At 37.5% G+C, this 24299-nt stretch overlaps 1 protein-coding gene across 1 annotated transcript in view; it reads left to right on the plus strand.

Annotated features, from left to right (window-relative positions):
- The window catches only part of SYT10 (synaptotagmin 10), a 45141-nt gene extending 21482 nt beyond the window's left edge, over positions 1 to 23659 (plus strand). Inside the window, exons 4-7 of the mRNA XM_042050784.1 lie at positions 9054 to 9174; positions 9531 to 9702; positions 11196 to 11325; positions 12420 to 23659. Coding sequence (XP_041906718.1) covers positions 9054 to 9174; positions 9531 to 9702; positions 11196 to 11325; positions 12420 to 12491 — 495 coding nt within the window. The 3' untranslated portion in view covers positions 12492 to 23659. The remainder of the gene's footprint in view (positions 1 to 9053; positions 9175 to 9530; positions 9703 to 11195; positions 11326 to 12419) is intronic.
- Positions 23660 to 24299: the final 640 nt, after the last annotated feature.

A 24299-nucleotide genomic window follows, 5' to 3' on the forward strand; every position in this document is an offset into this window, starting at 1 on the left:
GTGCTGGGTAACCTCATCAGCTTTCACAAGCCTTACCCTATTCTCAGAAAATTATGTAAGAAACTGAAAATTGATTTTTTTTTGAAAAAATGAAACCCGCCTAGAAGATGTCCAGTAATTCTATGCGCAATGGGCTTCCTTGTGTTTTACTTGAGATGTTTTATGGAATACTAGCACAGGCTTCTAGTTTTGGCAGTTCAGAAACTGTAAGTTGAGAGAGCCAAACCTGCACAGAAATAAACACTGTGTGAGATGTAAATCAATGGGTACTTACAGTCTTAAACGCCAGATCTAATGTTTACCAAAGTCACTAACTAGCAGTTAAATGACTAATGTTGGCCAGAGTCAACTGAACTTTGATAAGACTTGAAAAAGAAAGATCCAGCTTGTTCTACAATTGGTGGAAAATAATTCTAGTCCAGGTCAATATGCTTTGGTCTTCATAAAGAATCTTTGAAACTCAAGAAGGCTGTGTGAAAGGAAAAGGCCACACCCACCCAGTAGAGCCCAGGAACCCAGATGCCATTCTGCAAATATATTTCTCTCATGCTTTTTTCTTCTTCACCTTTGCTCTGTTTTGTTGTATGTTCTGAGAAGTTTCTCATCTCTTTGTTCAGACATGATTCCTACACCCAGTGGTCTGCTCATGCTGTCGCTAAATGATAGATGGTGGAAAATAATAGAAGTAATAGATCACAGAATTAGTCCAAAACTTTAAAAAATCAGTGGAAGCAGCCTCTCCTCAGCCATGAATCTTTTACCTCTCTTCCACAGTCAAGAATTTTCTAGTCAGAAGTTAAAATGAGGGTAAAAACAATTCCTATTACCTGTGTGAAAAGAATCTATTCTTATGACACAAAACTCTGCAGTCTTAAACACTATTAGAGAGATTTACCATGAAAATGGATTGCAACATTTTGCCTGTGAAAGAAATTGCCACAGGAGATCAGGAGATACTTTGTTATGCAACAACCCTTTGTCAGTAGCTAACATAATTTTTAAAAGATTTGCTTGCACAACCATAAAGAGTTTTTATTTGGTACAGGAAATACAATCTGAGAAAGATCAGACTGGATAGTTGCACTGAGTCTTTTTGGCTGTAAACCCAATGATTCTGTGTGAATCTACAATTTTAATACACTTTCTTTGCTCCTAATAATCATTTGAAATTGTTCTATGGAAGCACAGGATTGGCTCACACACACACACTCATTTTTATTCTCATTGTTTTCAGATGCTGATATTTGTTCACATCTTGTAGTTTGGATTTTTACCTTTACTTTTCACTTATATTATTGTTTCTCTGTTATATATTGTGTTGAAAACATACCACATTTTATAATATGTAACATGTACCTGTTTTAAGTGCTAAAGTATATCTGTTTCTTAATGTTAGATTATTAAGATAAATTTAGTGCAAAATCAGGAGAAAAAGTAACTCAGATATCTGATATATCCCCAAATTTTGCTTATACATGGGTGATTGAATTTTCAATAAATAATTCATCATTTGCTTCTGTTGACCTTAATCAAAATGTGAGGCTTCTGTTTTTGTCAAGTGCTTGTAATTTTTGCATACATTTCTGAGGTTTTGTTACTATCAAAATATACTGCATATTTTAAAAGAGGAAAACTCATTTATTTGAATTGCTAACAAGCACTTCTAATATTCATTGTTTTAAAATTTTCTAGGAAAAAGTCCACTGCCTCCAACAATTTCTGAATGTAAACATTTATTAACTTCCTATAATACTTTTAAAAATGATCTTCTGCTTTGGAAACTTCCTCTAATGCTGTTGCCTAAAAAAATTGGCAAGTAACTGTCAGGAAGATTGTTTTTCTGAAGGTATCCTGTGAAGTCTTTTAGAGTAACTAATTATAGGAAACCATGCAATTGGGAAAAAAATTAATGCACAGAATTTAGAGGTAAGACAGTTCCATTTCCAGCAGTGGTAGTCTCTTGGGGATCTTAGTCATCCAATTGTCATGAACTTGTAGCCTCTTGAATTATCTCATGCAGACAGATGGAACTTGATTGTTGTTTAGTTCTCCAACACCAGGCTTTCCAGTGCTGCAGTTTGCTCTTTTGTGAAGTAGAATGTCAAAGCAGGTTTTGTAAGGACATAGTCCTCCTGTGATGTCCATGGTGCATGATTGCTGCTTCTAAAGCAATTGGAATATAGTTGAATAGCATCACTGGGAAAGACAGAAGTGCTTAAACACATATTTTTTTTTAAATAAGTAGGAAAGTAACATTTGTCTCAGTTCATTTATTTCAAACACTTGCCAGAGTAGGATATCACACAGGTAATTCTGCTGGCTGCTGGCCTCTGCTATGGAAAGAGATTCTTCTGATTTCCTCATCAAACAAGAATGAAACCCACCTGTGAAGTCCAACCCAGAGCATTATCTTTGCTTAGTTTTCTCCACATCCCCTGTTTTGTAAGTGGACAGAGCATAAGACCTTTCCCTGAGTAAGGCAATTGTGGCAGAGAGCTGACAGAGATGTCTTTTGCAGTCATGCCCTGAGGCCACGTTTTAAGGATTGTCCTGTTCCTCAGTGTTCAAAGAGGAGCACTATGAGGAAATGTTTTCTCACCAGCACTGTAGTGGGCTAAGCTCTGTAGCAACCCATCTTCATCAAAATGCACTTAGACTTATGAATGTTCCTGGAAATGTACCTGAAAGCTCTAACAGTCTTAAACAGGTGTGAAAGACTAAGGGCTTGTCAGTGTAGGAACATTTATCATCTCTCTCGTGGGAACAGCCGCTTCTAAGCCAAAAATTTCTGGCACCTGTCTCTTCTGCTCAGGGCCATTGCTGAAAAGAACCCATGTGACCACTTTTGTTGCTGAGCAGGTGAGAGAATACTCTGGATCAGTCTTTAGAGGGCACATTTTGGAGACCTTCATTTGTGTTTGGAACTGCTTTAGGTCTGGTTGATAACTAGAAAAGATGATGGAGAAAGGGTGGGTTTCTGTCCAGTTACTGAAGGCAGGGAAGGTTTCTAGTATTATATTTAATGTTTCTTTTCATTTGAAACGACAAATTATTTGAATATTTTGATTTGCTAGGGACAAACTGCTACTTTCAGTCTACCTTAAAAATTATAAATATTAGGTGAATGAAGGGCATGGTTTCCACAAGGGGTTTTAGTATCTCTGCATCCAGACAGTGCTGTGGCAGCTCTGCTAAGGTCCATGGCTTGTCTGACCTGCTGTGCCCTGAGAGGTCTCTGAGTGTCCCACTGCAAACAGTCTCTTTGCAGACAAAGCACTGCAGCTTCAGAAAAGCATCCTTATGTGGGAGGCTATATACATTTTGGTTCATTCTCATGCCACAGTTAGTTCACAGAAGTGCCTCTGTTCTCAGCTGCTCTGAGGCAGGAATGGGCTTCCTTGCTGCCTGGCAAGATGTAACAATCCCCCGGTGCACAAGACAGATGGTTCCCTACAGAGGGAGCAACACAAGGAGCACCCAGGAGGCTTCCAGGGTGCTACTGAGGGCATTCTGCAATCTCAGGGAGTCCTCCCTCTGCAATCAGGCCTGCAATCAGCAGCAGTGCTTACCCAGAGCAATCAGGGTGTGAGGCTCAGGCAAACATTAGCCCTCCACAAGCAGAAGACACAGTCATTACAGAGCAACAGGCCCCACTGCTTCCATACTGTCTTCCACAGAGGCAAGAACAAACACAAACTTAATTGATTCATTTCCCAGGGCAACAGCTCAATCAGTAACCAGTGCTGAGAGGAAGGAAAGAGCTGGGTTTGATATGCAAAGAATAACGGAAGACAAAAATAAATATTAGCAGTGGGGACAAGGTTTCCAAAGGAAAATCCCCTTGAGAGGTGGTAGAATTAGCTCTGCAGTTTGAGCCTCTCAGAACTTTTAATAATTTCTGTGATAGCAAGGCTACCATCAGATTCTAAATGCATAAATGAGAAAAAAGACTGGTAGATTTCTGCTCTGTTCTTTACTACCACTCCTTTTATCTATACCTCAAAACCAGAAATACCTTAACACATTCTTAGCTAACTGTCTGGGGGGACAGGTTTCCTTTCTCTTTCCATCCAATTCCCAACATTCATCGTTATATTTTATCCCTGATTCTTGAAGCTTTACGTCAGTAGCTTTTACTGGAAAGCAGAAATATATATAATATATTTCTAAACAGGGAAAGAGAAATCTGTCCTATGAAGGAATTATCTTCCTGTAATATTCGAGTAATCCAAAGGTCTAGCTCTGCCAACTCAATTTTCTTTAAATTTGCATACTATATAGAAAAACTGGTTTCAGTGCTATTAAAGGTAAAACCAGCTAAAAGTCTATAAAATTAAATGCCTGAATACCTTCTTAGGTAGCTAGAAAATTACTATTATTATTTATTACAGATTCTTGCCCATAATATAGCAGGAAAGTTGAGAACGAAATTTGCAAATAATTTGTTTAGGAATCAAGTACAAAAGAAATTCATGCTGCCCTTAGTATTTTTGCTATGCTACTCTTTCACACAGTGTTTAAAACAGCATTCCAATTACAATTAATAGGGAACTAGTTCCAGATATTAAATTTGAGATTAAGAATGGACATTATTACTGTGAATTATGATAATCTGAATGATAAATAAAGTAGCAACAAGTAAGTTTTTGAGGGAATCGAATTTCTACTGCACTATTATAAAGATACTTGTTACTTTAACCATGGAAATTAATTACACACAAGTAACAATAAAAACATATCGATTTTCCAGTTCCAGTAGCATCTACATCGTTCATTGTAAGAATACACAGCAAGTTGCTCTTTTAGGACTTTGCTTGAATTTCAAAACTTGAAAGTCTAGTGGAAACAAACATTGGTGAAAAAAATGGTCAAAAGTCAGCTTGTGACTCAAAAATGACACCTTTTTCACATATCAGGTCCCTGTAAGTGCAACAGTTCACTGCAACTTATAAGCTTTTTACTCCTGCTGCCATAAGAAACCAGTTGAGATGCTGGCACAGAGGAGGGAGACTGCGAAAGTTATTAGACTGTCAGTACAGTCAAGAAACAGTTTTCCTGTTCAGTTTCGGGGTTACGGGGATTGATATATGAGTAGAAACCACCCTGAACATGGAAAGATTTATAGTTTCCTTCCCCACTAAACTTATGGAGGTTCCTAGTTAAAAGTTGTCTCTTTTATTGAATTTAGTGGAAACAACTGAGAAAATTAATTGGAGCAAGTGACAACAAGGCTTTTTCCAGCAATAGCAGTTCAAAAAACTCAATCAGTTTAATTGATGTTCCCCTACAAGTTCTCCGAACTTCTCCTCACATCCCTCCCCTTTTATCCATATTGTGAGTGGGGAGCCCAGCCTCTGTAGAAGTGCTGCTATTTCTCCAGGCATAAGTGTGAAAATGAGAGGACTGGTGTCCATTGGGTATGATAACAAATAGAATAGAAAAAGGAACTTTTTATTTGTGACTGTGCCAACTCTGGGACTAATTTCCCAAGAGCCCACAAAGCAGAGAATGGAACTAATGGAAAAAAAATATTAGCACATTCATTCACGTGCTTGCTAGTGTGGGATAAGAATTATGCTATTTAAAAAAATCTGCATTCTGTAGCTCAAAACCCACAAAGTTCATCAGAATAACTGATATGTGCACATGAGGTCATTGTTTTCTTTGTTTTATTTTGTTCTAGACCCACCATACCAGAAAATGGATGGGATAGAGGTATAACGGCTGCTATCAAAATAACTGAAGCTGGTATAGTGCTAGCCACTGTTTCAGGTCCTTAGTACTGTGTGATGGTTTGTGGATACAGAAGGGAAATAAGTGAAGAAGAAACATGAAGTGTCAACAAATGCTTCCGTTAGTATAAGTGCAGCTGTGCTCGATGCTGGTTTTTCTGTACCTGTTATTGGAAGCCAGTGGGAGGCAATCATTACAAGCATCTGTGAAGCTAGCTGTTAATTGAAATCCAAATTTAGTTCAAGAAGAAAGAGAAAAACTCAAAATAGGTCTATGAAAGAGATGATGTGTCATGGGAGTTAACTAAGTCATGCAATTTTCGGTAAATGTGTGACACATGTAAGGCAATCTGAGGACTTCTTAAAAATATGCACAAATGGCAGCCACTGGATTGTGTCTTTTGAGTTGTGTTTTGTTTGAGGTGCACTGTAATGCAGATGTGACTGTTGAGGGCAGTCTGTGTCTTGGTTTCTTCAGATTTGCTTGTATTGAAGGGTTCCTGTCAGATTACTTGTGTCAACTTAATTATCTAGTGTATTACAAGGTAAGAAAAAGATGAATTTTCTATACCACTGAGATTCTAAAGTAGATTGAATCCTATATTTAAATCTCAATTAAAATCAATAATGCTTAGGGATCCAGGGAATTTAAAAATGTTACTCATGTTAATCAGTGGGATTGAGACTGTCATGAGAAGTTTAAAAATAATCAAAAAACCAAAGCGTTACTATGTTTATTATCTAGGTCTGAATCTGTGTTTTCAGGTCCAAATTTATGAACCTCTAGTGCTCAAATTAACACTAAAATGTGTGTGTAGAAATGGAGATATCGCAGGCATTTTATCCAATACCCAGTCTCTGATACTATATTTATAATTTTAATCTTCATTCTTCAAAAGAACATTTAGAACTTCACACATTCACACTCCTGTATGAAGAAAGACCACCAATCTTGGCAGATATCCAGAGCAGAAACTGCTTCTCTCTGCTTCTTAAAAATGTACTGTACAGTAACAACAAAGTGAGTTTTGCAAGCATTTTGAGCTATGCTTCTTTTAAAGCATTTAAGTCATAGTACATAGTCCTGTCTGTATTCTGCTTTATCAGCTGAGCTCACACAAACCTTAGAGTGTCTACCCAATTTCTCTTCAAAAAAAAATAATAGAACATGCAAGTACATACTCCCACCTTCAAAAATTATTTTTTCTCTATTCACTTACACAAGTCATCTCTCTGAAGAAGGAAAAATCAGGTCTTTTTATGAGCTACCCATGGTGTTTCATGATACAACCCATTTTCATCACCTTTCTCAACACAGACCTTAGATAACTTTGAAGCACTGAAACTCAGGGAACTCTATTTTCTTTTATACAAAAGAGTGAGATCTGTTTGATACATGGATGTGAGAAACAACCATCACACTCTGAATTCATAAAGTAATGCCAGTAACAGAAGCTCTGCTTGAAACAGTGTTCAGATATGTCAAGAACTGTAAAATATAGGAGACCACTTGCCACTTTAACAAATTAGTGGAAAGAATTACCCTTCATTTGTTCCAGTTTTATTTGTGTTTTCTGATACAGGAAAGTGAGTTTGGTCATTCACTCTGTGGCATGAAATTCTGCACTCTTCGTGGCAAGGAAAGGGAGAGGTCAAACAGATGTATTTGTTCTGTGTGGACTGAATGAGCTAAATAATTTTGAAATTCTGAGAAATCTGAAATTCTGACAAGCATGGAATTTTCCCACAGTGCATGTTCACCTGCTTATCAAACCAGTAATTGTCAAAACAAACTCCTAGCAAAATGACTGAACTTATTAACTGACCAACCTACACAAAAGTCAATGTTTTATTACCACTGCAACATAAACTTTAAAGATATTCCAAAACTGTATTTTTCAATCCAGTCTGCAATGCAGGGGGAAAAAGCCAATAAAAAAAAAAAATAAAAAAAAAAAAACCCCAAACCCTGAAACATGAGATTAAGTCCATCTTTACTCAAGAAAGATGTGAAGTACTTGTTTCAATTTAGACAGAGTATTAGCCTGAAGGGAGGCAATAAAACTGTTCACATAAGCAGCTGAAGAATGTGAACAAGAAGCCCAGTCTAGCCTTATAACTGTAAACAACGTATTTGTCATCTACCCAGCAACCATTATTTTAATACGTTTCACTTAAAAATGTATTATGCTTGCCTTTTGATGCTAGAACAGCTGTACACTAAATCCAGCAGCTCTCAAGCAAATTTGTACTCTCAGGGTAAGTGTAGGTTTGACAGATAAAATATTGAAGCTGAGATGTTAAAAATAAACTTTTTAGTATTAGTCAAAAAAAAGGCCTTTGAGATCACATGCTTGAGAGTGACTGCCTTACATGCCACTTACAAACTCATTTGATAAGTTCTTAATTAGCAAATTTTTGGGGGTGTGGAAGTAGCAAAGGTCTGTTTAAAATTTAGAACAGAACAATTTAGAACATAACATCTCAAAATCCAAAATTTTGCAATGTTAGGATAATTGTATAACAGTGAGAAAAGGGAAAAAATAAGAACTGGTAGGAACTCTCTTCCTTAGGTTACACATCTCAAGTATTGTGGCAACCTCATGTTGCACGAGTATGTAGCACATGGTCTCAATACAGAACCTGTCTCTTTGTGAGGATTATTAATATTCATATGGACCCTATCCATCCTTCTGAATATATTATCCTCCAAAAAGTGGCTGCTGAGCCAGGAAGGCTGTAGGTGCTACTTCTTTACTTTGCTTTTCTTCTAAAACAGAACAACCTCTCAAAGCACATTAAGAGCAGTGAAGAGAGCAACTTTTACAAGCATGTTCTTCTTTTTGAAACCCTTACACAGTATTAGCATTTTATGTACATACATGTGCAGAAATTATTCTCCTACATAAATTCCAGTGTCTAAAGGGCGTATAAAAGTGTATGGTCTAAATATTCCACCAGGTTTCTTTCTACTGGGGCTGTGTTTTCAAGAGCAGAACTTGACATTCTACTTTCAGCACCTTTTCATTTGTGTGAATTCAACACAAACATACCAGGGATCCAGAAAGTTTTGTGTCTGATTTTTTTTTTTAATTTCTCAGTTTTGTAATTGAAGATCCTGTCCCTAAAATATTATTTTGTTGTTATTCCTCCTGTACTTTATGGAAATAATTTTTGAAAGTCACTTGTGTCCTCTCCAAAAGCATCTGAGGCTGCAATAGAAGCCTCTCTCCATGTTAAAAAAATTACTACTGTTTTGCATGATCTGAACTGAATTTTGGCAGTATGATCAGGTTTCTAATAATTGCTTTTCTGTTTCAGGAAAGCATAGATTTGGGTGAGATCATGTTTTCTCTTTGTTATCTGCCTACTGCTGGGAGAATGACATTGACAGTCATCAAATGTCGGAATCTCAAAGCAATGGATATAACTGGTGCATCAGGTGAATCTGCTGTTTCTAAATAACAAGGTGGAGTCTATTCAGGAAGGGGATGAGTAAGAACTCCTTGGGTTTTGTGTGTTTAACTTGGCTCTGGGATGGAAGCAGCAGGAGAATGGACACAGACCCTGTTTAGCTGGACTGCCTATCTTTGGTCTGGCAGCCAGTGTGTCTGTTTGGAATGCCCGTAACTTTCCTTTGCATTTACAGCATGATAAAAGCATTGTTTGCCAGGGTCACTCAAATCTTTGCAATTTTTTACCTTAGCAATATAACATCCCTACCACAAATACTGTTCTTATGCTACACATGTGAATGGCTTTGAGTCCTAATGCACGAACTGATTCTCTGTAACTCAGATCCCTATGTCAAAGTGTCGCTGATGTGCGAGGGACGGAGACTGAAAAAGCGGAAAACGACCACGAAGAAGAACACGCTAAATCCCATTTATAACGAGGCCATCATCTTTGATATCCCTCCAGAGAATGTGGACCAGGTCAGCCTCTCCATTGCAGTGATGGATTATGACCGGTAAGCACAGTTTGCTTTCTGACCATTGAGACAATTCCTGATCATTGCAAGTGACTGCTTTCTGCCTCCTTGAGCTTACAAGCAGCTTCAGTGTCACAAAACATAAAGCCTTGGGACCTCTTCCTGAAGATGTTTAAAGTTCCCACACCTTTTAGAGCACATGGCAACTTACCTGCATCGTACATAACTGGAATGAGGAAGAAATATGGCTCAATCTTCTTTTGGGCCACTAGCACTGGCATACATTGTTGTCAATATCTGGTGGCTGGACTGCGTAAAAGCTTTATAAATCAGGTATGTCCTCCAGCTTAAAAAAGCCCCTCACACTTCTAATTTTTATTTAAATAGCAGGTATTTGAAACTAAAGAAAATTTGAATGACTGAAAAGGAATTAGATGCTAATTACCTCATTGAATTAGTTTGTAATTAATTCTTCGGTTGATTCAGTAAAATAACCTTTCAATATGTAACCTTCAACATGTAACCTTTGGGTTCAGCCCTCACTGATAACGTGTCTAAGTCCCAGTTATCTATGGCTTCATGGAGAATTGACAAGAAGAGAGTCTGCCTAGAGTGGCTCAAGGACTGCCGGTTGAACAAGACAGTGACTGACAGAATCCTGCTCGAGCCAAGTTTGCCTCATTCTAATGCTATTAATAATGAGCTCTTGAGATTGCAGGGCAAATAGACAGTGAAAGTCCAACTAAGTAACATCACCCTTCAGATTGTTTTCCCTTGCCATCAGATTTCTGGCTGTTCTCCAAGTTCTGCCAGGAAGGCTTTCTCAGTCAGACATGAAATGGCACTGTGGTGCCATTAGCAGGGAAGGAGCACAGCAACTTGCACACTTTCAGTCCTCCTCAGCTCTTCCTTTCTCAGCACACACTAGGGAAAATTGGATAGCATTATTATAAGGTACATAGATTCAAGGTACAGAAAATTGCTTTTTGGGGGCCCTCAACAAGTTTATGGCACACATACATGAAGTATTAAGGTATAGCATATTACATCTATGACTCTTACCTTTCACATTTTTGACTGAACTTCCAAAGATAACAACAGCTAGAGCTGAGAAATAGTTTATGAAATGATATCTAAAGGATTTGCAGCAGGAAATGTATTCCCCAGCACTTTCCTTCGCCTTCTTCTCCCACAAAATTCAAGCATGTTCTCCTTCAGATAACTTTGTGTATTATGGTCCTTTTCTGTCCTTGTGTCTTATGGGTTGTAACCTTTTAATGGCAAGGGTTGTGTTTTCATTGCTATTTTTATAGCTGCTAGAAGCACTCTGGTAGTGGCTGGAGGTTTTTGATGTTACCATTACAGAATTGAATATTACGATACTACCATTAAAACTAATATCTGCAATAAATGATGTGAAAACTTTGGTCATGTATTCTGTGCCACGCTAAACTGGTAAACAGGACTGTATATCAGAGGTTATTAAAACTATTTTTTATTAAAAATAAATTCCGTCTCTCTACAATTCTCAGAGTAGGGCACAATGAGGTCATTGGAGTATGTCGGACAGGAATTGATGCTGAAGGGCTTGGAAGAGATCACTGGAATGAAATGTTGGCTTACCCACGTAAACCAATAACTCACTGGCATCCTCTAGTAGAGGTAAGAAGTAGCAAAATTTTCTCCTTTACTTTGAATGTTTTTGTCCCTCACATTTATGGGCTTCTGAGAATCACAAAAATCAGTGCAGGTCCTATAGATCAGGTACAAGATCATTAGCACAACCTAAATCTAGTTGCATGGGTTTATGAATCACTTAAAAGAGCCTTTTCAGCAGTTTCCATGATGCTCTGACAGCATTGTAAGAGTACTTTTAGACATTTAACATTTCCAGATATTATGATAAAGAGCTTACAGCTACTTAGAAGAGATCATTTGCAAAAATTTCAAAAGCAATCATTTCCTATTCAAAAATCTTTGGCATAAACTGCTGTTGCTAAAACATTAATCTGGAACTGGCCTGCAAATTAGGCTAAATTGTGGCAACATACCAGCAGCTCCCTCCAGAGTTATTCAACAAACGCATACGGGAAGCTTATTCAGATGTTGGGGTGATTATATCTACAAGTTCCCAGGGCTGGACTCCCTCTTCGATCTGCTGTGGCCACATATTGTTGGTGTTCTGTACACAAAATCCTCACAGCTTTGGCCTCAGAAAGATACATATTGAAGGCTTAGGATGCAGCAGGGACACAGAGGCACTGTTTAGCCCATCACAAAAGCAACCTCTGGAGAAAAACGAGTTGCTGCCTGAGGCATTTGATTTCCCAATTCTGTAGCACATGGCTGCACAACATGTCCTGTGGCAGGTAGAAAAAGCATAACATCAAGGTTTCAGTAAAACACCAAGAGTGTGGGGGCAAGGAAACTGAGTCAAGGCAGCAGAGAAGTGTCTTTTAGAGATTCATGGCTCTGTCTGGTTTACGTAAGTTTGGAGACAGAGGTAACGCCTCTGTTGGTGAAATAAACCCAGTCCTGTGAAACAACCCAGAGGCATTTTAAGAAGGTCACTTAGGAGGTTTTCTTTCCATTATTAGTTCTGCTGGAGACTTTGATACCAGAGACTTTGATCCAGAGACTAGAAAGGGTCTAGATGTGGTTTGGATTCTTTTTTGAGAGAGTCTCTCATCCTCTGTAAAGAGCATGATGCACAGTCAGGTATGATGACATTTGTAAAAATAACACTTTTCTTGCAGCTACCTGGCCGAGCAACGAGTTTTGATAGCCAGGGATCCTGTTCCTCACCCAAACCACCGCTTACACCCTAGGGAGCAGGAGAGGATTCATCATGGTCAGTGGCCAAAGCTCCCTCATAGCTCACATCTACATAAACAGAAGGTTTGGCTTCCGCAGATGAACTGTATCCATATTTTTTTATCAAAATACATTTTTCCTATTCCAAGTCTTATATGACAGTTTATAATAATTTGTTAATGTATGAATGAAGTTGACTCGAGTCAAATACAACCCTGCCTCGTGCAAATTCATTCACCTGTTTTATCTCTGGCATATATCCAGTGTCATATTCAAGCAGTGTTTTGACGGGACCTATATCTTTTCATAGGCAAAGAAATCAAACAAAAAGATCCCTTAAGCAATTCAAAACTACTGCAGCTTTTAACACCTAATTCTTTTGAGGGAGAGCAAATAGTCATATACAGCTCATGTAGTCGATTTCTTCTAAATTGCACTAAATCCTCTATGACTTTGCAAGATAGCACTTCAAACTGAATGTTGCATGAAAAAAAACCAGCTGTTGTCATGTTTTGAGTATCTGGAAAATCAGTTCATTCCTTGGGCAGGGAGGAAATGCTGATTTAAAGTCCACTGAAGGCAATGAGAAGGATCTACTGACTTCAATAGGTTTTAGTCCAGCCCTAATGGAACAGGTATGAGAACTGGATCTATGCAGTTATAACCTTCCAGCACCCATGATGACAGCTGCGTCTCTACACAAGTCAAACTGCAGAGGAGACAATGCTCAGAAGTAAAGGAATTTATTTCATGTGATTTATCTCTTCAGAAAATTGACCAAATATTGCAGTTACCTACAACATTTTTGTGATTCTTGATTTAATGTGACAGACTTAGATTTCTTTGAAGTTATTTTGACTGAGTGCACAGCACACATGGAATTTAGTTTCTGGTTGCTGGCTGGATGCCTCTAGACATATATGCTAAATATGAATTTGAGATGTGTTTTCTGTCAGTTCATGAAGAAAGAAATTGAAATGTGGCTATTTTACAAGCAAGTTAACTCATCTATTAGAATACACAGTGACAGCAAATGCAAAAAACTATTGGTTGTTGTCAGATGATTTAAAAACTAGAAGAGAACTACATAATATTTCATGGATTTGTCTCTAAACACTGCAGTTTACCTCAATCAGATAAATAAGATAATTACTTTCTCTTTTCCTTTTTTCTTTTTCTTTCTTTCTGTGAAGAGTGTAGCAAAGACTGCATGATTGGGTCTGACGTTTTGAAACCTGGACTGCAATCACAAAAAAGTTGTGGTGGTGGCACTTTTTGTATCTTTACAATATATATAAAGAAAAATTAGGAGACCATGTTTTTTCCAAGACAGCATTTTTGCAGAAGTATCATGCAGGAGAAAAATGTCAGTGGAAGATTGATTTAGGATAATGAAAGAAATTTTGAGAATTAATCTAGATATGAAGGCAAAAGGTCATTTTCGCAAACTTCTGAAGAACCATTTTGGGTTGGTTTAGCCTGGTTGGCACAGAATATGTTCCTGAAGATCCAGTCCCTCCTTGCCACTGACTAATCTCTAAAACAGTCAAACATGCCTGGAAGTGTCTTAACTGCTCCAGGAAAGCTAGCAGGGCTGGTCTTAACACTACAGGTGTATCTAAGTCAAAAAAGGGGGTAGATTTTATACCTTGGCTCCTGTGCCTATGAACACAGCAAGCAAGCAAATAAATATAAAAATCAATCTTTCGGACAGTGTTTAAAAATTAAAAATTAAAAAAAAAAGAAAGAAAGAAAAAAGGGGAAAAGGGGAAAAAAGAAAAGGCTCCAGCCCAAGTTTCTGAATGCCTGTTTCAGGTTGTAATTCATAGCCTCTAGGCAGAAATGGTTTCTCCCAGAGAGGATTGGTAATGCTGAACACTGATCCTCCCTGCTTAAGATTGTATTTTCATCACCATAAATACAGAGCAGCCTTGCAGAATTTCATTCCTCCATTTGCTCTGGATGAGTAATTTTTTTAATAGGAGAACAAACTCTCCTCTGTGAGGTTTTTTTTCCTCCCATCATTATTATCCTAACAAAATTCTGTGGCCTAGATCATTTTCAACATGATTCCGCAAGGCTGATATAGAAACAGATATATATGTATATATATGTGGAGATTGAAAAACTATTTTATGTATACATTTATCTTAATATAAATTATATCTGCAGTGGCCTTTGTGGCCTAGAAAATACTTTTTGTAATGTGGTACTGTAACAGTTAACTAAATATTCTTTGCACTTTTTTGCACCTAATATCCAAAAAGCGAACAAATTCACGATCAAATGTAGCATAGGTGTTCAGCAATGAGCAACGTATTTTTACCTATTTTATTGTTCTCTATGAGTATCCTGTATGTTTCATCATAGGTAGTAAGGTATTTTGAGATTCATTTTCTTAAATTTTAATTGTTGTCAAATACCAAAGGCTCAGTTTATGCCCCCTTGTTGTGTTACTTTTGGTATTGTTAGTAAAAATAGTGAATGACTTCAGTGTCTAAACTTGATGGATGGGTGCTCTGCATCTAGGAGAAATCAGGCTGCAAAATCATCAGGATGTCTAACTTCAAAAATGATCCCCTAATTAATTATACTTATTCCCTTAGCAGTGATTAATAGAATTAGCAAAAAATATTTTTTTTCCCCATTGTTTCTTTAGCCATCTCAAGGGACAGGATATGTACTTAGTATATAACCCATCCATCAGCTCTAGGGCCTGGCTCACAAGTTACTCTCAGTGACATCACAGAAGCACCAAGGAAGAGCTTAGCACAGTTTAAGTCAAGGAATAGGTTGCTCAATGTATATCTTTATTTAGGAATTTTAGATATTTTAATTTGAAGAAGTTGCAAGTTCCCTGCTCCCATCCTGATTGTTTTCCCTGCTTACCTACATTTCTCCCATATCTCATACATTAGCATAATTTGGGAAGAAACAAATGTGGCAAAAGGCTGGTGTAAAATATATTGTAGTACTTCTACAACAGTTAAAAAAGTTTCATTTCCTAAAGGCCTGAGTTATTTTTCTTGAAGAAGTTTACTGGAAACAGCACCAGTACTTAACAAGAATTGTATTTTGCACAGCCTAGCTTTTTTTAATACTTTAACACTGCACAGGTGAGCACAAGCTCAAGAAGATTTAAGTCATGTGCAGCACTCCATGGCCTCAGCTTTGCATCCCAGAACCATACAGTTCTGCTGACATGGCTCTTCTCCTCACCCTCCCAGCAAGCAATGAGCTCTTTCCCCACCATCTTTTTTCTATGCTGGGCTTAGGAATATGAATATTGGCCAAAGACAAAGTGGCCAGGAACTTCCCCTGCAAAATTTCCTCTTCTATAAATGGAATTCCTTTGACTTCTTATGTTTAAGTAAAAAAACTACATATTTTTCTTAAAGAATCAGCACCACATTCAATATTTTTGAAGAAAATATTGAACTAACAATAACTGTTTTCATTGGGTTGATTTTTTTTAAGGGGAAAAGCAATTACTTACCTAATTTCTTTCTGTGGATGCATTTTTGGAGCAATATTAAGAAAAAATTTAGTTAAAAGGCTCATTTAACCCATCCTTTTCTCCTCTTTCTCAGTTTTTTAATTGGATTCAATGTAATCTTTTTAAAAATTTTTAACATGATCATGTACAACATATACATGACAGTCTAGTTCCAAGATTATTTTGCTATCTCTTTTTTATAAACTTTTATATGTATTAACTTTTTATTATACTCCATTAATTTAATAGGCTTTATACACCCGAAATCATTTGACTGTAATTTTTGAGTGAGCAAACATTTAAAAGAAGAGTATTTCAGAACTCAGTAATAGAGTTCTTCTTCTGCTGAAAATGTAAAATTTTTCAGAGATCCATAAATGTGCCTGCAAAATTTGAAAATCACCTTATTCAACCACGCAAAAACCCAGGTTTGCACATACAAGTACTTGCACTGGCTGGATGTACAATCGCTATTATTTAGCACTTCTGTTACAACAGAACACCCACACCTAATCAGAAATACATTTCAGTTCATGATAAACACAAATCTGCATTGAGTGACAGTTCCTTGGCCTGAAAGGTTCCTATGATGTTATTTCATACAAATGAACATGCTTGAAAATTCTGTAAGTGTTAAAATATGATGTGTATGTTAATCAGACAGGGAGGAGACTTTTGGACAAAGTTCATGCAATATGTATTGGACCATCCAAAATATGGATAAAATATACCATATATATCAGAAATACAAATGCATGATTTGATGGGACATTTTCTCTCTCATTCACACCACAGCAGAGACTCAGTTTAACTCGAGATTCACTGTCATTTAGCTTCTGAGGCTTGCCAGTCTAAACTGAGCTCTCTGAAAACAGCTAAATCATGGCACAGAGATGACCACAGAATTAGGAAAGACCAAGGAAATTGTGGCAGTAGACACAAAGTTGTTCACTGCAACTGCAAGTGCTCTGAAATGGAAACCTTCCTCCTGAAACTGATAATAATTTCAGTAGTTTTATCACTTGTCCTTTTTTTCTCTGCTGTAAAACAGCACAAAAGGAGCACATTCCTGAAAAAGCATAAGCATTAGGCATAGGAGTTAATTGAGGTGCTGATCACAGCTATTTGCCTTTTCCAAGGCAAATAATACCTTAACTTCAAAAAGTGTCTTTTGTTTACTCATCCAGGTGAATAATATCTCCTGCACACTTTCCCTTTTCCTTAACCCTGGAAACTGGCAGTTTTTTAACAGTGCACAGGAAACCAAGAGCTAGAAATCTAAGAGAAAGTGAAGATGCAGGTGGGATTTAAATTTCACAGGGGAATCTGGTCAGGAGAATGGAACTAACACCTTCAATCTTGTGCTGAGTGGTAAGGGATGCTTGATGATAGCAGGTGCTCAGGGCTGTGATTTTATGTTTTATCTGATAGTACCTCTACAATGTTGCTGTTGCTGGGAAACCTCTTTACAGGCTCAGAGAGGAGAATGCCTGTGGTATTGCCATGTGAATTTTTTTCCAGCCAAGTGTAGACCATGACTCGTGTTACATGGGACTCAGTCATCTGGAAGGGCACAAAGCATGTTAAATTTGCAGGACAGGAAAAATCAATTTGGTACTGTGCCACCATGGGGACTATTCACTTTGTTGGTACTAAGGACAAGTGTTTGTGCCCTGCTGATCCAAGGGAGGACATTTCTTACAGCACTCTGTGGCTAAGCCTGTGTTGCTGATCCACGTCAATGCTACTGAAGATCCTCAGTGTCAACATTATCAAAATATAACTGATACATATAAATACAGGTTATACAGGTTGCCAGAATACCAAAGCTCCCTCCTGTGGAAAAGAAATGATGACTCCCTGAAATATAAATCAAGGCAGTGTGTTCTGGAAGTTGGATCTGCAGGAAGTCACAGAGCTGCTGTGATGAAAGTGGAGCTGCTCTGTAATAATTTATGAATACAATATGTTGAGTTGACTATTGGTCTTGAATTAGGTGAGTTCTGTAAGTCTACTTAAGGGAAAAAATGGGCAGAAAATGTTTGGCAGGGGAGTGTCTCTCAGCAGCAAGTGAGTTTTATAAAATGTTAATGTCCATCTTGGTGGCCTGGGAGACTCTACTGATGCTATAGCCAGTCTGAAAAATGCATCTCATCTAAAATGGTGAAATCAAACAGGCATAGGAAAAAAGGCACAGGAAAGATCAAGAGCTCTGACTCAGAGCAGACAAGATTTAAGTTTGAGCAGGCTGGGGATGCAAGCTGGTACTGTAGTTCAGAGGGAAAATAGGCTTGATTGCTCTCCCATTAATGGATGGAAAAGCCTGGGGCAGCACAAATATGCATATAGACTGTTATTTTCAATTCCATTTATTTGAAATATTTAAGTTTGCATATTTAAGATTAAATATTTAAATACCATTCTATTTTTAATGAAGTGGCGTATTCACAGACTCCCTAAAAGAAAAGTTGCAAATCCATTCAGACTGCCTGGGTTGGCACAGTTACAACAGACACAGTGTCCCAACACCCAGCAAAAATTAAAGAAATGTGATATCCTGCCTCTCCCCTGGAGAGATGAAGTTGGGAAGCCTGACACAAAAAGAGAACTGAAGACAGACCAAGGAAAGGATGAGGCCACAGCTATTTCATCACAACTTCAGGGCTCACAAAGTCATTGATTAGACAAGAGTGCCAGAAACATGTTTTCATGGCAGCAACATACCTTTTATTCAATTTTCTTCTCCCTCAAAAAACAAGCATATATGTGTTTTTGAGAGACGGCTTTTAAACATTTTGGGATATTTTCATACCTTAAAAATTCAAACTGCTGAAGTAAAGTAAATCTATCCATGCATCTACCCATGAGGAAAATAAAATTTTAAAAAGAGCAGGGAATAAAAACTTTCTGTACAATAAATAAAGCTCTAGAACATGCTTCAAGTTGCTTTTTTGTGTAGAATAATGGTACAGATTTAAGACCTGATATCCTCGGACCTCTTAGGTTAAAAAGGAAATACTATGCTTCTGATTAAAAAAGTAATATTTTCCTGCAGGTATAGAATTCCCAGTTGTCTGGCCTTGTGTAATTTCAAATATCAGAAATGTTCCAACAAATGCTTGTCAACATCACAGACAAGAATTTTAGGCACTTAAATTAGCACTGACAAAAAGGAATCTGCTTTTTTGGGACACTTTCTATGTTAATTTCAGGAGAAATTGCAGGCTGTTGGATGTTTTTGTGAAGCAGATACATTCCCATAAAAACAGTCTGCAAGAGGAGAGAGTAAAAGGGTCGAGTTGCTTTTTTTGATGTGCTATGAGTTGAGACTGATAATAGGATCAGAAGTGAAGAGGACTGAACAAGAAGACGTTTAAAATCTCTTGTGACATCTGAGCCATGAACAGGAGACAAGAGAACAGGAGGAAAGCCTATAGAGTATGAAAAGAGCCCTCTAGAAAGAAAAAAAATTAAAAAACAAAACAAAACTGTTAAGAGGAAAAGTGGAGAATATAAAAAGGGGTTGAATAGTCTTTTCAATAGAGAAAAATATATGTGTAACAAATACTTCCAAATAGACAGGGATTTTTGATGTGACTCTCCTACCTCATATCTTGTGGGGCCATTTGCAAGCTCACGAGGGTAGTGGGGGCCAGTTTTAGAACCTGAGTCTGTTCTTAAAAGAAAAAAAACTCTCACCTCCCACAGATCTTGCTCTCAGTGGATTCACAGTGCAAAGGACACTGGTAGTTGCTCATGGCATGTCCTTCCCCCCTATCTTTTTCTCGCAGCACAGTTGAGGCAAAAAAAGGGCATTTCCTGCACGTACTCCGACACATTCCTCTCAAGATGCTGTAATGGCCTCCTACTTATTTGCACCTGACATAGGTTGGAAAATTTCTAATAGTTGAAAAAGCATTTTTATATAATATCACCTCTTCACATTATCAAAGCTTCTGACAAAGAGTGCTTGAATCACCAATAGGAAACACCTCTGGAAATGCTGGTGTGGTACACAAGGTACTGGTTTTCTATTCAAGTCAAGCCTCAGCTAACACCTCACAATGGTGGACAAGTCATTAGTTTGCTGCAGGCACTAATTCTCTGATGACTCAAAAATCTGAAGTCATAGTTATGGTGTATTTCTCACTGAATATACCACAGGTCTTTGCGTATGAATAGAGTCCTGACGTTCCAGCCAAATCCCTTCTCCTCCTGTTCTTCGTATTCATGGAGGTTTGGCTGAATAATGAATTCTTATTCCTTTGTCCTAAATTGTCACATAGGAGGGGGTGTACTGTGAATGTTTCACCCTGGGAGTGGCTGCCTCTTATTAAAAATCAGAGTGATCAATAGAGGACCATTACTTCCCTTACCGTGGTTTTCTGAGGCTTAATTGTGTAATAATAGTTATGAGGGAAATAACTGCATAGCTGAACAAGACAGAGAATTGCCAGCTGTTATTATTTTTGTCAAATAGGTGTGTGGATGGGTGTACCTTTCTTCTTCATGTAAATGGAGATTTGGCTACCACAGAAAATTGAAAAGGAGTTCTCCAAAGAGAACTTCACCCTTACATTTATTCCTTTCAAGCTTTATGTATTATAAGTGTTTAATGATCTTAATTTTAGCACAAGAACCTGATTCATTTATTTAAACCTACGACCTTTTCAGTTCTTAGTCCCCAAAGGTAACTTTGGGCTAGGGAATCAAAATCACTAATGAGAAAGTATAGCTTTATTTTAGCCAGCAACCGAAATCTGCACAGCTGGACCTTTTCTGTGTTCCTCAGAAAGGGAGCCTGGCACTATTGCACTTTAGCTTCTTGCCAGTAGCAGACAAACAATTGTAGGTCATAGCCAGGTTTCAGAGAAGCTCTGAGGATTAGCCCCTAAAATCCTGGCTCTGATTCTGCCTGCCCTCCAGGCACAGGGCAGTCTGTGAAGTCGAAGAGCAGTCCTACCCAAAGAGGGCTGAGAAATCTGTGCTGAGAAAAGAGATTTCATTCAAATTATACCAACATGGCTTTTAGAGTTTTTTTGTCTTTTTTCACATACTGTTGTTAAAAATTGACTTTTTCTTAAGACCATACTTTATAATTTCATCTCTAGTGGGGCAAAAAGTGGTACTAAAGTACCAATATACTCATGCACTGGAACTAATATTGATGCAAAAAAAAAAAAGTAAAAAAGCCTTTCAGCAAAAAATATCTGTGGCAGCAAAATATAAAGGTGCTGTCAAAAGGCATTTTGCTTTTTTATGTGACTTTTTCTGACTAGAATTAGAATATTCCACCTCCCTTTTTGGGCTATCTCAAGAAAAACACAAAATGGTAAATGTATCTAATGTAGATTTAATAGTTATTGAAACAATATAGCACAATAAAAGTGATTCAGTTCAGCCTCTTAAGGTGTAGTATTAACAATACACATTTATTTATATATTTTGCATTGCTAAAAAAATCTATTCATCACCTTATTTCAAATATACAAGAATTCTAGCACGCTTTCAAAAGAAGCTTTCTTTTCAAGCTAATCACTTGCTACTTTATATGCCTATTGTTCTTGTATTAATCAAAATGAAAATATTTTCTTAATATCATGACAATAGACCATTAAATGTATCCAGCAAAATCATTCTGTAGGTCTTTTTAATATGGCCTTTCCTCTCAAAGCACAGCCCAGTGCTGAGATCCAGCAGGACCACTGCTCTTGATTTCAGTTCACTCCGCATCAGGTTGGGCGTGATGATGTCTCATAGCCTCTCGTGAAATGAACCCAGGCCCAAGGCAAGCAGAATGATTTCTTTTACATGCACCATGAATTTTTGTCACTTTCTGGCAACTCAGACTATATTAGAAGACTTCAGTGCATCTCTAGGGTATGAGCTATTATTGCAAATGCTGATTTTACTAATACTGGTAGGAAAGATGAGCCTCAGCTGCCTGACTTGGTAAATAAAAATGTCTGGTCTATGTAGTCAGACATGGAGGTGATGTATTTTTACAGATTTTTCCTTTTTAACGGTGGCCTGCAGTTTTCCACAAAATGCCATTTTGTTTTGAAGCTCAGAGGGTGTGTGTATAGACTAAACCTTTCATATGGAACTTTTAGATAGTCCTGTTGCACATCAGATATAAAGCACTTCTTCTCAGTCTATATTTCTATGGAGAATATATTGAACAAAATTTAATTTTGTTAAATAAATAGAAAACTGTTTCTCAATAGAACAAAAAAGTATATATATATATTTAGTATTGCTCCTTGTTTCTCTTTCTTCCAAGTGTAGGTCTAAATTCTTTCTATTCTTCTCTGTTTAGGTTTTTGTAGGATATGTTGGACTTAAATGCACGTGTCTAAGGATGGGATATGGCTAGCTTTCTATCCTAGAAGTAGGTACTGCTGGCGTCCTGATTTGGAGAGGCACTTCTGACTTGTGCTTTCTCCACTTTCTGAGGGACATCACAAGGGTGTTTGTTCAGCAAACCATGTGAAATATTTTTTAACTTTTGACCTGTTAATCTCAGTTCCCTCCATGCCAGTATAGCCATGATGGCTGGGATGGGAGCAGGCAAAGCCAGACGGCATCTCTTCCTTGCCCAGCTCTGCCCAGTCCCCACCACCTCAGGCAGCAGGACTGCAGCACTGATTCCTCTGAGCCGGCCAGATGCTCCTCCAGCCACCACAAGGGGAGTCCCAAAAGCTTCTCCTTCCTTTCCACAAGCTTGTAGTCCATGCTGCATTCAAGCTGACTGGCTTCAGTGCAATGCTCATGAAAACTGAAGCAGGGGGAGGAGAACAGAAATTAGCCACAGAACATCATGTTTTCCTAGTGTATGCTTGTTGTGGGGAAGGCATTCTCCAGAGTGTATGCTTCAAAAGGTAGGAAGTTAAAATGGAGTTCCTGGCCATAAGAAATATTGACAGCTAAAAAAACCTACTCATATTTAAATATTTAGTATCTTGAAATCTTAAAAGAAAGCACCCAGCACACTGTCAGGATAAGCATCTTTGCTCTGACAACGAGGGTTCTGGATTAGGCCCAAACTGGCCCAAACTCTAACAGAACTCCCTACCTTTAAAATAATCTTTATGATTAGATCAGAAATGTTGCCAAGTCTATGTAGCTTACAAAGAACTGCAAGTTCTTCTAAGATTTTGTCTCTTCTTGCTATGTGGTGTTGGCTGACCAAGATCTAATATTAAATACCTGACTGTTCTAGTACCCTTTATTCAGTGTTCATGATGTGACTTTTTAAATGAAGTCTGTGATTTGATACCTAGACATTGTTCAAGTCAATATCCTTGGCTTCTGCGTTATAGAGACAAGAAAACAAAACTTTTGGAACTTGTGTTACTGGCTTTTTGTATGCGCTAAATGGCCATTTGTGAAACTTGACGACATAAATTGTACTACTGATAGTAAATGGGGTTTTTTTTGCACTAGCCTTTGAGAGCTGTAACACATTTCAGTATTTTTACAATGTATCCTCTAGAAAGTGTGAATCTATTTGTCAGTTCTGAAAAAAATATGTAACAATGAAACCTCAAAAGATGTTATGAAGTGTACAGTTTGTGATAATTTTATATTTAAAAAAGACAAGAAAAATAAAATAATTCATTTGAAATAATTTTATTCTAATTGTTTCATATGTATTTTGAACAAGAAATAAAGTGATTAAAATTACTCACCTTTTTCTGTCATTCTTACAAAACCAAACTTTCCAAAGTAAATAAAGATCAGTGGATTACAATGGCCTCCAGTTTAGCAGCCCTGTTTATATCCAAGGTGTTTTCTTCTCATGAAACTGTTACTTTAAAATTCTACACTATGAAGAAGCAAAGGATATTTTTGCCACCAGATTTGCAAGGTTCAAGACAGAGTGCCTTTGAGTGAAAACAATTAAATCAAGCAGTTCCATTATTACTTTGTGCAATTCTTTTCACATTATCTTCCATTTCCTGCTATGATATTGTTTACCGTAATCTCCAAAGTCATTAGACCATGTTTTAAATAATGGATTAACTATTCAATTTAATATTATTACAGTATTTAAGAATATTGAAGTATTTCACTAAAGAGACACAAGCTTAATTTCCATCTTCCTTTCTTCTAGTTGCACAATCATGTAGATAAACAGACAAGAACTTTAACACCATTAAATGGAAAAAATAGCCAGATTTGAATAGGACTTATGTTTAAACTGAATTGGTGTTAATGACAACAAATTCTGAAGCAACAATGATCCACACTAGGCAGGTTCAAGCACGTCAGATCTTTGCTGACACTTACAAGGACTGTTTAAAGAGGAAAATGAGGCTGTAAG

This window comes from Corvus kubaryi, unplaced genomic scaffold (genome assembly GCF_017639235.1).
Source record: "Corvus kubaryi isolate FWS band 111438036 unplaced genomic scaffold, C.kubaryi_AGA036_p1.0 74, whole genome shotgun sequence".
In the NCBI taxonomy this organism is placed as follows: Eukaryota; Metazoa; Chordata; class Aves; order Passeriformes; family Corvidae; genus Corvus; species Corvus kubaryi.